Raw genomic sequence first — 13,760 nt, forward strand, 5'->3', positions numbered from 1 at the left:
CGTGCTGCCTGCTGTTTTACATGATTGCTGCAAGCAGCTAGCCCTACCTGTGCTGTTGAGTGGCTGCTCACCAGCAGAGGGCCCAGATATTGCGAGTGGCTAGCACCACTTAAAAGGCAGCCTGCACCTCTTAAAGGGAAGGTGCACTGTGGCTATTGGAAGTGGTGGAAGTCAATTGGGAAGTGAATCTGTGCTGCAATATAGTGAAGCACGGTGATGATGGGAACTCTGGAATTTTTAATGAGCAACAATCTGGCTGCGCAAAGTTTGCGGGACTCTTTTATTTTCAAAATATAAGATACAGGTCTGAATGGAGTTTGAACGGAGATCAGAAATCGCACAAGTAAAACACAGATGCAGGTCCCGTCCTTGTGTTTACAAACGGTTGAGTTCCTTCAAAACATTGAATAAAGGTTGCTCAGCACTACACCCTCCATCACCCACCTCAGAATTCAACTCTTCCAATCAGATACTTCCTCTCACACATTACCACTTTTTGCAAGCCGCACACCCACAACTCATAGGTCACACACACTGGCAGCTATTCAACCATGACAGTCACGTCACCCAAACATCTTGCAGGACACTCATTGACAAACTTCCCACTTTCTTGCAGGAGCAGGTGGCGCACAACAGAAGGCAGCAAGTGGCAGTGGCTCCATGGAACATGAACTTGTTGTCCTCTCTCAGGATGACATTCACTCCACATGATATCAAGAAACGGCTGAGTGCACTGGATACAACAACATCCCGACAACATCCCAGCTATAGTGCTGCAGACTTGTGCTCCAGAACCAGCCGCAACTCTAGCCAAACTGTTCCAGTACAGCTACAACACTGACATCTACCCGACAATATGGAAAATTGCCCAGGTATGTCCTGTCCACAAAAAGCAGGACAAATCCAATCCGGCCAATTACTGCCCCATCAATCTACTCTCAATCATCAGCAAAGTGATGGAAGGTGTCATCGACAGTGCTATCAAGCGGCACTTACTCACCAATAACCTACTCACCGATGCTCAGTTTGGGTTCCGCCAGGACCACTCGACTGCAGACCTCATTACAGCTTTGGTCCGAACATAAACAAAAGAGCTGAATTCCAGAGGTGAGGTGAGAGTGACCGCCCTTGACGACAAGGCAGCATTTGACCGAGTGTGGCACCAAGGAGCCCTAGTAAAATTGAAGTCAGCAGGAATCAGGGGAAAAACTCTCCAGCGGCTAGAGTTGTGCCTAGCACAAAGGAAGATGGTAGTGGTTGGAGGCCAATCATCTCAGCCCCAGGACATTGCTGCAGGAGTTCCTCAGGGCAGTGTCCCAGGCCAAGATCTTCAGCTGCTTCATCAATGACCTTCCCTCCATCATAAGGTCAGAAATGGGGATGTTCGCTGATGATTGCACAGTGTTCAGTTCCATTCGCAACCCCTCAGATAATGAAGCAGTCTGTGCCCGCATGTAGCAAGACCTGGACAACATCCAGGCTTGGGGTGATAAGTGGAAAGTAACATTTGTGCCAGACAAGTGCCAGGCAATGACCATCTCCAACAAGAGAGAGACTAACCACCTCCCCTTGACATTCAACGGCATTATCATCGCCGAATCCCCCACCATCAACATCCTGGGGGTTACCATTGACCAGAAACTTAACTGGGCCAGCCACATAAATACTGTGAGCAGGTCAGAGGCTGGGTATTCTGCGGTGAGTGACTCATCTCCTGACTCCCTAAAGCCTTTCCACCATCTACAGGGCACAAGTCAGGATTGTGATGGAATACTCTCCACTTGCCTGGATCAGTGCAGCTCCAACAACACTCAAGAAGCTCGACATCATCCAGGACAAAGCAGCCCGCTTGATTGGCACCCCATCCACCACCCTAAACATTCACTCCCTTCACCACCGGTGCACTGTGGCTGCAGTGTGTACCATCCACAGGATGCACTGCAGCAACTTGTCAAGACTTCTTCGACAGCAACTCCCAAACAGCGACCTCTACCACCTAGAAGGACAAGGGCAGCAGGCACATGGGAACAACATCACCTGCACGTTCCCCTCCAAGTCACACACCATCCCGACTTGGAAATATATCGCCGTTCCTTCATCATCGCTGGGTCAAAATCCTGGAACTTCCCACCTAACAGCACTGTGGGAGAACCTTCACCACACGGACTGCAGCGGTTCAAGAAGGCTGCTCACCACCACCTTCTCAAGGGCAATTAGAGATGGGCAATAAATGCTGGCCTTACAAGCAACGCCCACATCCCATGAATGAATTTTAAAAAATGACAGCATTCCTATCCCAACCCTGCTGCTCCACCAGTGCCCTCGCTGTTGCCTGTCAGCTAGCCATCCCCCTCCCTATAGAGTATTGAAACTTTATTATACAAACATAGGAACAGGAATGGGCCATTTAGCCCCTTGAGCCTGTTCCGCCATTCAATGAGATCATGGCTGATCTGTGACCTAACTCCTTATACCCGCTTTAGCCTGATATCCCTCAATACCTTTGGTTAACAAAAATTTATCACTCTCAGATTTAAAATTAACAATTGAGCTAGCATCAACTGCCATTTGTGGAAGAGAGTTCCAAACTTCTACCACCCTTTGCATGTAGGAGTGCTTCCTAACTTCACTCCTGAAAGTCCTGGCTCTAATTTTAAGGCTACATCCCCTCGTTCTAGAATTCAAGTATAGCAGACTTCTAAAAACAGGTACAAATGCATCAGCAGCCAGAAGGAGTAATCCAGCAATGAACCTGTAACTCCAGCATGATCACTTTAAATAGCGCTGGTGAGGGGTCCTCCATGCTGTTTAAGGCCTGTTCAGCTGTGCGAGGTTAAGCTGTGCATTGGCTGGAGTGTGGAGTAACAAAATCGCATCTGTCCCTTTAAATCAGCGTTGCACACTGATCTACCGCATAAGTTCCTTACTTTACATGCTGCCAGCGCTCGTTAAGTGCACGTGCGCAAACGCCTTTACCAATATGGCGTCTTGTGCAAGTCACGCCGAAGTGTGCGCGTGCAATGCGGACGCCATTTTGGGTGCTTAGGAGTCTGCGTAGCGCCTACACAACGGGCTCTATGGGGCCCAATTTACCCCCCCAGAGCTCTTCATATCAGGTCCATGAACAGAAAATGTTTGCACTCATTTAATGTTCAGTTGGTGTCTGACCACAGAAACATCACAATATATGAGTGACTGTTAGCCATGATGTAGCCATGATGCCTTCAGTATAACAGTCCATGACGCCTGCGTTATTCAAAGAAGAACCCCTGAGTGGATGGTTCTTGGGAAAAGGGGGCTGTTCTCTGGATCCATGGCTGCTGACCCCACTGAGAAGCCCCATAATTGCAGAGAAACACCCTGGCCTGATCACTTCAGCATGTTTGCTGATCCTTGACTGCCATCTCCACCTCCAATAAAAGTGTGCCATAGCTTAGATACAATGTGGGTGTGCAAAGGGTAATGGTTGTGTAGAATGCTTGAACTGGTACCTCCCAGTGGGTGCAGCAGTTCCCACAGCTTAGATTTGTGCTGTGCTTGATGAGCCCCACAAGAAATTTGTGCAAAAGTGTGAAGCACCTACCCCTGATACCAGCAAATTTCTTCCTTCGTTTGAACCAGGCTTGAAGGAGCTGAGTGACTGCACTTACTCAGTCAGCAATCTCTCTCCATGCAGTTGGCACCTGTGCTATTTCTGGAGGGTGGCCTTCAGCCCCAAATCGGGCCACCCTCTCCTTTGGTGCACCTCCTGCACCGGAATCTCCAACTCTTCAGAATCAAAAGGAGCAGTGTCCTTTACATGTCCCTGCTATGCCATTGTGAACAATTAGTCCATTATCCTACCACCACAGCAACTTCCCATTTTACGGCAAGCTGCAGCCCTTTAACAGCCACACCCTTGATGGATTTTGCAATCTTCAGCAAAAGTGAATCACAGGCCAAGCTCTCTGGGCAAATAATTCCAATGTCTGCAGCCTATTCAAATTAGGAGCAGGTCTTTGATTGCAATATTCACTATGACCTGCCTCCCATGCTATCTGCTGCTGTGACTCTGCCATGGATGTACACAACCTCAATTTCTCTGAGATTTCAAAATATCGTCTTTATTTCAGTGAACAAGAATGCTCTGATGGAGGTTTTGTCACAATGCGGTGATTTTTTTTAACAATGTTTCATCCCAATTCTCTCCTTTTTTAAAAAGTTCAAAATATATTTTATTTCATAATTACAATTCAAAAACAATACAATACAGATCATACACAATGCGATCCCATTATTACAATTTAAAACACAATACATATCTTTTAACACATGCTGTACAATACAAGGTGAAATGGCCTTACACGGTGACCTTTCCCCATAGAGCCTTTACGTAGGCTGCACCTCGCTTCAGTGTGTCCCTCAGCACATACTCCTGGTCATTGGAGTGTGCCAGTCGGCAACATTCGGTCGTGCACAGCTCCTTCAGCTGGAAGAGCAGCAGGATTCGGGCGGACAAAAGGGCCTCCTTCACGGAGCTGATGGTCTTCCAGCAGCCGTTGATATCTGTCTCTGTGTGCGTCCAGGGGAACAGCCTGTAAAGCACAGCGTCCTGTGTTACTGAGCTGTTGGGGATGAACCAGGACAGATAACAACGCATCTCTTTCCACACCTTCTGTGCAAAGGGCAGTCCACCAGGAGGTCCTGTCCCTGTTGCAGCCTCAAGGCAGCTCGGGGTGGCATTGAGATGCCGTGCATGCAGGAAAGACTGCTCTGGAAGGACCCTTCTCACCACCATCCAATCTACGTCCTGGTGCCCGTTGGTCAGTTCCGGCGACGAGACGTTCTGCCAAATGGTTTTGACCGTCTGGTTGGGGAACTGCCCAATCGGATCCACCCTCACTTTTCCCCACAGGACCACCAGAATGTTCTGTGCCGACCACTGCCTGACAGTCGAAAGGGTTCCTCTTCAGGAACTTCTCCACCTGGAACAGGTGGTGGGGTACGGTCCAACTGGACAGGATGCCCTGCATCTACTTGACTAGTATGGCAAGATCCAACTTTCTCAGTGTGGTGGACAGGTAGAAACTCAGCACGTAGTGACACTTGGTGAACAGATGTGCCACGTTGTAAGGCCATGGCTAATGTATCTGTCTGCTTGTTTAAGGCAGTAGACATGTTGGCATCCAGAGTCCACATGGCCGTTGAGGATTCATTTGTGAGCCATGCTTGAAGTTCAGTGGAGGCTACCATTCTCTCCATCGCAGACATTCTCGCACTTAACTTGTGCCACCAATTCACTAGCGATGGAGCTGGACTCCTCCATCCTCTCCACTATTGTGGAGAGTGTGTGTGGCACTTTTCCCATTATCTCACAAAGTTGCTACTGCACCTCTATCATTCTCCTTCTCTGCAATGGTCCCCAGGGTTCAGCATCTGTGTCCAGGTGACAGCCCAACTGTCTAACATGACCCAGCAAAGTGCGAGTATCTGCACTGATGCACGGCTGTATGTCCTGTGACAGTGCACCCTCAGAAGGAATGAGCATCTCTGAGGAATCACTTTTTCCCATTTCTGCTGATTCCTCGTGAAGATGTGAAGGCCCTGGAAGACAACAGAAAGTGATATTAATAATTCATCGCAAAAGTGACAATCTTTGCAATGATCATACTGAGGTCTGGCACAGTTACATCATTGATAAAATCAATTCATCATGTGTGTGAAAGGTGTTAAAGTTCTGTCACCTGCTATCTGTGGGTTGCCAGTCTCTCCATCTCCAATGGATAGGCATGCAACGGTCTGACTTAGTTCCATGGCCTCCTCCTCCACATCTGTCACCTCCACTATGTGGTGAGTCACCTCCAGTTCTGCTCCTCTCCCTTATATCATTCAAACACTTCCTGCATTGAACCCAAGATCTGGGCACCGTGCTCCTGCTGCTCACCTCTTCTGCTCACTCCAGCCAAGCATTTTTGTTACAGAGCCAGGTTTCTTCCCGCCATCCATTGGAAACATTACCTCCCTCCTGGCTCTCACCACAGCCAGCAGTACATCTAGAGAGGTATCATTAAATTAGGGGCAGCCTTTGGTTTCCTGGACTCCATTTCTCCTTTCTCCTTCAAAATTCATTCTTGGACTGGCCCTTTAAATAGTTAGGTTACGGGCAGCAGAGTTTTGGATGAGCTCAAGTTTATGGAGGTTGGAAGATGGGAGGCCGGCCAGTAGTACATTGGAATAGTCAAGTCTAGAGGTAACAAAGACATGGATGAGGGTTTCAACGACAAATGAGCTGAGGCAGGGGCGGAGACGAACGAGGTTACGGAGGTGGAAGCAGGTCTTGGTGATGGAGTGGATACGTGGTCAGAAACTCATCTCAGGGTCAAATAGGACACCAAGGTTGTGAACGGTCTGGTTCAGCCTCAGACAGTGGTCGGGGGAGGGATGGAGTTCGTGGCTAGAGAACGGAGTTTGTAGCGAGGACCGAAGACAATGGCTTCGGTCTTCCCAATATTTAGTTGGAGCAAATTTCTGCTCATCCAATACTGGATGTTGAAAAGCAGTGTGACAAATCAGAGACAGTGGAGGGGCCGAGGGAGCTGGTGGTGGTGAGGTTAAGCTGGATATTGTCAGCGTGCATGTGGAACCTGATGTCGTGTTTTCAGATGAGAAATAGGAGGGGGCCAAGTATAGATCCTTGGGGGACTCCCGAGGTGCGGGAGCGAGAAGAGAAGCCATTGCAGGTAATTCTCTGGCTACGACTGGATAGATAAGAATGGAACCAGGTGAGCGCAATCCCATCTAGCTGGATGAAGGAGGAGTGGCTAATTGTAAAATTCCAACACTGGTTAGCTGATATTAGGTAATTCAGCACAGACCAAAGACCTATCATTGGCAACCATGGAGGCTGCTGAAGAACTCTGAGGCCTGCCCCGCTCATTGCCAACAGATTTCTTTATGGGGTCCTTCAACGGGCATTAGGCCCCTAATATACATATTTAAGGGTCTGAATGCCTATCCGCACAAGACAAATTTAATAGTGGGACCAACATCTGCGCATAACAGGCGCAGACCTTCCCACTGCAAAATTGGTATTCTTTGCACCCATTTTACACCCGAAAAGAGGAAGCTATGCATACCAATTTCCCGAAAACGCATACTCCAAATAGTCATACTGTGGAGGAGGAAATTCCTTTTGGGATATTTGTAGATCAGCAGCAGTCATTAAAAAAAAATTCATTAATGTAAGAGGGGTCCATTTCGAGAAATAGTCCAAGGTTATATTAACCTTCCACAGTACACAAGTGGGACCAGTCTTAGAACATTTTATTACATTTTGTTCACTACACCTCCAAAGGGACATTGTTGCAGTTCGTTCCCAGAACTATAGCCTTGCTATATATTTAAAAAATGGATGAGGGAATTCAATTTTAATTTCAGCAGAATGAAAACTGGGAGGAAATACAGTTCCTGTATAAAAAGAAATATTGAGGACAGCAGATAAAATAGGACGATAAATCTAAATTAATATACTTCCAAAATCAAGAAATCTCCAGAGTAAGATTGTTAAGAATAAACTTCCACCCAGTGCAGTCTGTGGATTTTTCCTTTCATTTTTGAAAGGAAACTGGTTAATTATTTTGTTGCAGGGCTGCATGGGGGCGGGGTTATACACAAGAATCTACATTGATTGAATCTACAGATGGTTGTCCCGTGGACTAAGGTTTTAAGGGATTTGAAGAATAACAGTATAGAGAACTGGCTTGTAAAGGACAAACTCCGTGTGCCAAATGGCCTTTGCTCATTCTAGTGCTTTATACTGTATTCCTAAATCTGGGGAGGGGCGAGAATGTGGCAGCAAAACAGCATTCGCTTTAAACACTGCTCTGTTAGTTTATATGTAGTCAAAATAATTTCTTGGCTTGCTGTTCAGTGCATATTGTATTATTTTTATCCTGGCATTTGGTATTATTTGCTTTAGGTAGCTCCGATATGTAGTTTACATTGTTAACAATCCACTCATGGGTTTTGGCCAAAAAAAACAAGGCACAAGCTAATAGAACTGCAAGTGGGCGGCCGACAGGAGTTGCCAGCGGAATGACAGCACACAGAAAGGACCTGAGACTTATATCTAACACTTCGCAGTATAAACAGAGTTGATCAGATGATTTTTCTATTCGGAAAGGAAGTTTTAATACTAAATGCAGATTTTTGCATCCGAATGTTCGCTTTTAAAAAATCCTGCGCTACAAATACCGCCCCCCCCCCCAACAAAAAAAACCCAAACCCCACCAGACACACACGTGAACTGGTTACACTGCTGCAGCTTTAAAACCATTGCACAAGGGCTCGAGTTGCCATGTGTCTGGCAATGGCTGAGGATCATGCGCGATGCCTGGTGGCCGCCCCCTTGCCCTGGGTGAAGTGCTCCAGTTGGTCGGAGTTGGTCGGCGCTCGGGCTTCTTCCCTCCCTCCCTCTCTCTCTCTCTCTCTCCACCCCGTGTGTGTCCTGGGGCTGAGATAGCGCTTCATAGTGTTCGCACAGAGCAGTGCAGGCGCGCGTTTGGCTCTCTCCTATATGTTTAGAGATTTATATATATATATATATATAAAAATATATGTACACAGGGAAAAAAATCTATATGCATTGATACACACATCCACATATACACACACTCAGCATTACCACAGGACGATGGCGGCTGCAACAAGCAGCAACACTAGCACCACCACCGCATTGCAAATAAAACATTCCAGCATCGACCCCACCAGGAAGCGGATAGATCCGAGGAGGAGGCAGGCGGCGCTCAGCTTTCTGACCAACATCTCTCTGGATGGGCGGCTCGCCCAGGATGAGTGCGAGGATCAGGAGGAGGACGGGGCTGCTGCTGCTGCTGATGGCGAGGCGCCCAGGACTACTCGGCAAAGCAGCATCGCCGGGAGCTGTCCGCAGAGTTTGCCTTTCAAAGCCAGGGTTGGGGTCGCCGCCGCCGCCGCCGGCTCGCCTTTCGCTGCTCCGACTTGCGGGAATGTAGCGGACGAGGAAGCGGCGATATCTGCCGAGCGCAGGTTTCAGCCCAGCGGTGCTGGCGCGTCCCCTCTCGCCGCACCATCTGTTCCTGCAGGCGGTGGGAGCAGGGCAAGGATCAACTCCTTCACTCAGGGAATGCTGCCTGCTGCCTTCTTAAGACAAGCATCAGTCCCAAACTACTGCCTGGAACAGGGACAGATGGGCAGCAGTACTTTTGATCTGCAAAGATCCAGGTTAGTATATAATCTTTACATTTTATATACAGTGATGATATATTATAGTTTTTTTTTGTAATTTATTGAACTGAGATGTTTCTAAATAGCAAAATAATAGTTAATGAATGCATGTTAGGGTCCCTGTATATCTGCCCACACATGTGTGTAGTTATGCATGTTTACATATATGGATTCGCACCCTGTGTCTGAATATAGAATGGGAACTCAATTCATTATTTCAAACAATTTAGAGACAAGGCTTCAGTTTTGTGAGGTTTAAGTCTACTTTGGGGATTATCTATTATCAATGCTATATTTTATGTGCAATGTTTAAATGCAAGTTTAAAATACTTTTTTTTCAGTATGGTGCATTTATGTAAAACTATTGTGTAATCTATAGAGCTTAAGATAATGGAGGTTTGAGATCAAAATTACTCCCAAAAATCAACCTGTGATTTCCTACAAAAATGTCCTAAAATTATAGCAAAGATTTTGTATTTATTTGATTCCTTGATATTTAGCCAAAGCTTTCGCCAACAAGAGCCTTTGGAATATTTGGTACTTTGATGAAAAGGCAGCAATGAAGAAAAAATGTCAAATGATTCAAGCAAATGTTTTAGTCATCAATTATTCCAGATTTCCATTTTCTATTTATCAGCTCAATTGTTATTACTGCTTTATTTACTTGGCAGATTCCACAGTTATTATGCAATCTGTGTTATTGACCCCACAGTTTTGTGTTATTGTTCGATGCAGAATAGTAGACTAGCTTTTTGCTGCTGTTACTTAGCAGCTACAGAAGGTCTATGCAAATACTTAATGTAGGTGAGTAAACCAAAGCCACGTTTACATTTGAGTACGGTTCTGGGAGAGCGGCACTCAAATGGTGACCCATGATCTTTGTGGTCCACTATTTACCTTGATTTTGTAACTGTCCAAATCAAATCCTGACGAAGCTGGATAATTAAAAGGAAATTAATCCATCTTGGCACATTTAGAGGTAAGCGGAGACCTGAAGGCAGCTCCTGAGACCCACAAAAATGTAGACATTTTACATTTAGCACTCTGTACTAGAGCAACTTTCGTGCATTAGTTTCTCTCCTTTACATTGCTACAACCACCTACAATTCTGACATCAGGATGAGGACCCAGGTTTGAGCAATGTAAATGCAATGGAGCCAGTGCACAGACATTACTCACCTGTGATCTGAACTACAGAAGCACAAAATACAAAAGTGCTTGATGAGTCTCCAACGTGTTTGGTTCTCTGAAAACACCCTGCTTTACATTAGAGACTGCTGATGTTGATGGGACTAACATACAGTAGCCGTCAACAAACAACACTCCTCCAGTGTAAAAGTGCCTTCTGCTTATGCCAAAGTTCAAATGTCTAACTGCACCTTGGCAATGTGGTAAAATGAACAGTTAATTCTTTACTCGATTAAATGCACACTGGTGTTTGCAAATGATAAAACTCACACTGATATAGCTTTGAAAGATAGGATCAATTAAAGTTACAATGATTGATTTATTTATTTATTAATAAAGGTAACCCTATACAGCAAAGCACTGTCCTAAAGTGAAAGCAAATAAAACAGTGAGTGTGGAGAATATCTTTTTAACATCTTTCATACCCTCCCAGGGGATGCACCTTGGACTCCAGCTTGGAGGCTGGTCATGTAACTATAAATATCTCCATGGCCTTTGTGTGACAGCATTGCTCTGTATCTGGTCTGTGAGGGGTGCTAAAGAGCAATTGCATACAGAACTGATGATTATCCCTCCTTTCAGCTAGACTTCCCACCTCTACTCAGACCTAACGGAGGTTATTACCTCACTATCTGAGAGAAGACAACTATTTTTGTTTTTGTGATATATGTGGCGCGTACACTTGGTCAGACCCCCATTTGGAGTACTGCGTTCAGTTTACAGCACCAAACTTCAGGAAAGATATATAGGAACATAGGAACAGGAGTAGGCCATTCAGCCCCTCGTGCTTGCTCCGCCATTTGATAAGATCATGGCTGATCTGTGCTCTAACTCCATGTACCTGCCTTTGGCCCACATCCCTTAATACCTCTGGTTGCCAAAAAGCTATCTATCTCAGATTTAAATTTAGCAATTGAGCTAGCATCAATTGCCATTTGCGGAAGAGAGTTCCAAACTTCTACCACCCTTTGTGTGTAGAAATGTTTTCTAATCTCACTCCTGAAAGGTCTGGCTCTAATTTTTAGACTGTGCCCCCTACTCCTAGAATCCCCAACCAATGGAAATAGTTTCTCTCTATCCACCCTATCTGTTCCGCTTAATATCTTATAAACTTCGATCAGATCACCCCTTAACCTGCTAAACTCTAGAGAATACAACCCCAATTTGTGTAATCTCTCCTCGTAACTTAACCCTTGAAGTCCGGGTATCATTCTAGTAAACCTACGCTGCACTCCCTCCAAGGCCAATATGTCCTTCCGAAGGTGCGGTGCCCAGAACTGCTCACAGTACTCCAGGTGCGGTCTAACCAGGGTTTTGTATAGCTGCAGCATAACTTCTGCCCCCTTGTACTCTAGTCCTCTAGATATAAAGGCCATCATCCCATTAGCCTTATTGATTATTTTCTGCACCTGTTCATGACACTTCAATGATCTGTGTACCTGAACCCCTAAGTCCCTTTGGACATCCACTATTTTTAACTTTTTACCATTCAGAAAGTACCCTGTTCTATCCTTTTTTGATCCAAAGTGGATGATCTCACATTTGTCTACATTGAATTCCATTTGCCACAGTTTTTCCCATTCACCTAATCTATCAATATCCCTTTGTAATTTTATGTTTTCATCTACACTGCTTACAATGCCACCAATCTTTGTGTCACCGGCAAACTTAGATATGAGACTTTCTATGCCTTCATCTAAGTCGTTAATAAATATTGTGAATAATTGAGGCTCAAAGACAGATCCCTCGTCACATCCTGCCAATATGAGTACCTATCCATTATCCCTACTCTCTGTCGCCTTTCGCTCAGCCAACTTCCTAACCAAGTCCGTACTTTTCCCTCGATACCATGGGCTTCTATCTTAGCTAACAGTCTCTTATGTGGGACTTTATCAAATGCCTTCTGGAAGTCCATATAAATAGCATCCATTGACATTCCCCTGACCACTACTTTAGTCACCTCTTCAAAAAATTCAATCAGGTTTGTCAGGCACGACCTACCTTTCACAAATCCATGCTGGCTCTCTCTGATTAACTGAAAATTCTCGAGGTGTTCAGTCACCCTTGGAGAAGGGTAGAGTGCAGATTCTTCAGAATAATACTGAGGTTTAAAGGAATACATTAAGAGGACAGGTTGCATAAACTTGCCTTGTAGCCTCTTGAGTTTAGAAGGTTGAGGGGTGATCTAATTGAGGTGTTTAAAATGATAAAGGGACTTGGTAGGATGGATACAGAGGAACTATTTCTTCTGGTGCAAGAATTCAGAATAAGAGGGCATAATCTTAAAGTTAGAGCTAGGCAATTCAGGAGTGAAATCAGGAAGCACTTTTTCACGCAGAGGGTAGTGGAAATCTGGAATTCGCTCCCTCAAAGGCTGTGGATGTTGGATTAATTGAAATTTTCAAGACTGTGGTTTTTAGATTTTTGTTAGGTGAGGGTATCAAAGGATATGGAACAAAGGTGGTTAAATGGATCTGAGGTACAGATCAGCCATGATCTAATTGAATGGTGGAATAGGCTTGAGGTGCTGAATGGCTTAATTAGTGCTGGTCGGAGTTCATATCAAGTACCAAGATTGTTCACATCTATAATAGTTAAGAAGGGAAGTCAGGATGCAATTTCAGCCAAAGTATAATAGAGTTGTGGAATTAGTTGCCAGAAAAGGCCACTGAAATCAAGAGAATAAACGGGAGATAATTGGCACATTTCTGGAGAGAGAGGAGATTGAGTGATATAATGAGAAGGAAAGGTGGGGTTATGAAAAAATGCTCGGCTTATTTGGGACCAATAATCTTAAAAGATTGGCCCAGAATTTGCTATAGCTGGTCAACGAACAGCACCTGCCGTTAGTTAGACTTGCCCTTGCCTGTTAAATTTCCATGAGATTTTGCGCTGGAAGTTGCAGTAAGTGGGAGATGGAAACGGTGCATGGCCTCTATAGGGCACCTGGGATCTGAGTGAACAAGGCAAACAACTGTATGGGCGAGAAATTGAGCCACGTAGCACCCGTTGTTTCGGCGCTACGCAGCCTCCCGAAGTGCCAAGATGGCGTCTTGTCTGCGCATGCAGATTTCCAGCGTGACGTGCGCCGCACGCCATCTTGGTATAGGTATTAGTGCACGCGCAAATGCCGAATGCCAGCAGCATGTAAAGTAAGGAGCTGAAGTGATAAACACCATTTTGGGACTTAATGCTCAACTCAATGCACAGTCTTAACTATGACCATCTGAACATGTCTTAGAGTGCCTGGAGGACCCCCCCACCAGCGCTATTTAAAGGGACCATGCAAGATTTACAGGTTAGTGGCTGGATTATTGCTTCTGGCTGCT

At 45.5% G+C, this 13,760-nt stretch overlaps 1 protein-coding gene across 4 annotated transcripts in view; it reads left to right on the top strand.

The window, feature by feature from the left end:
• Positions 1 to 8,427: 8,427 nt before the first annotated feature.
• cables1 (Cdk5 and Abl enzyme substrate 1) overlaps positions 8,428 to 13,760 on the top strand; it is a 142,431-nt gene continuing 137,098 nt past the window's right edge. For 2 of the 4 annotated variants that reach the window (XM_067979090.1, XM_067979097.1), the window contains exon 1: positions 8,430 to 9,240. In XM_067979090.1, the coding sequence (XP_067835191.1) occupies positions 8,555 to 9,240 (686 nt within the window). In that variant the 5' untranslated portion in view covers positions 8,430 to 8,554. Of the gene's footprint in view, positions 9,241 to 13,760 lie in introns of all 4 variants that reach the window. The other 2 variants (XM_067979109.1, XM_067979102.1) reach the window with 2 other exon arrangements.

The sequence above is a fragment of the Heptranchias perlo genome, chromosome 3, assembly GCF_035084215.1.
Source record: "Heptranchias perlo isolate sHepPer1 chromosome 3, sHepPer1.hap1, whole genome shotgun sequence".
In the NCBI taxonomy this organism is placed as follows: domain Eukaryota; kingdom Metazoa; phylum Chordata; class Chondrichthyes; order Hexanchiformes; family Hexanchidae; genus Heptranchias; species Heptranchias perlo.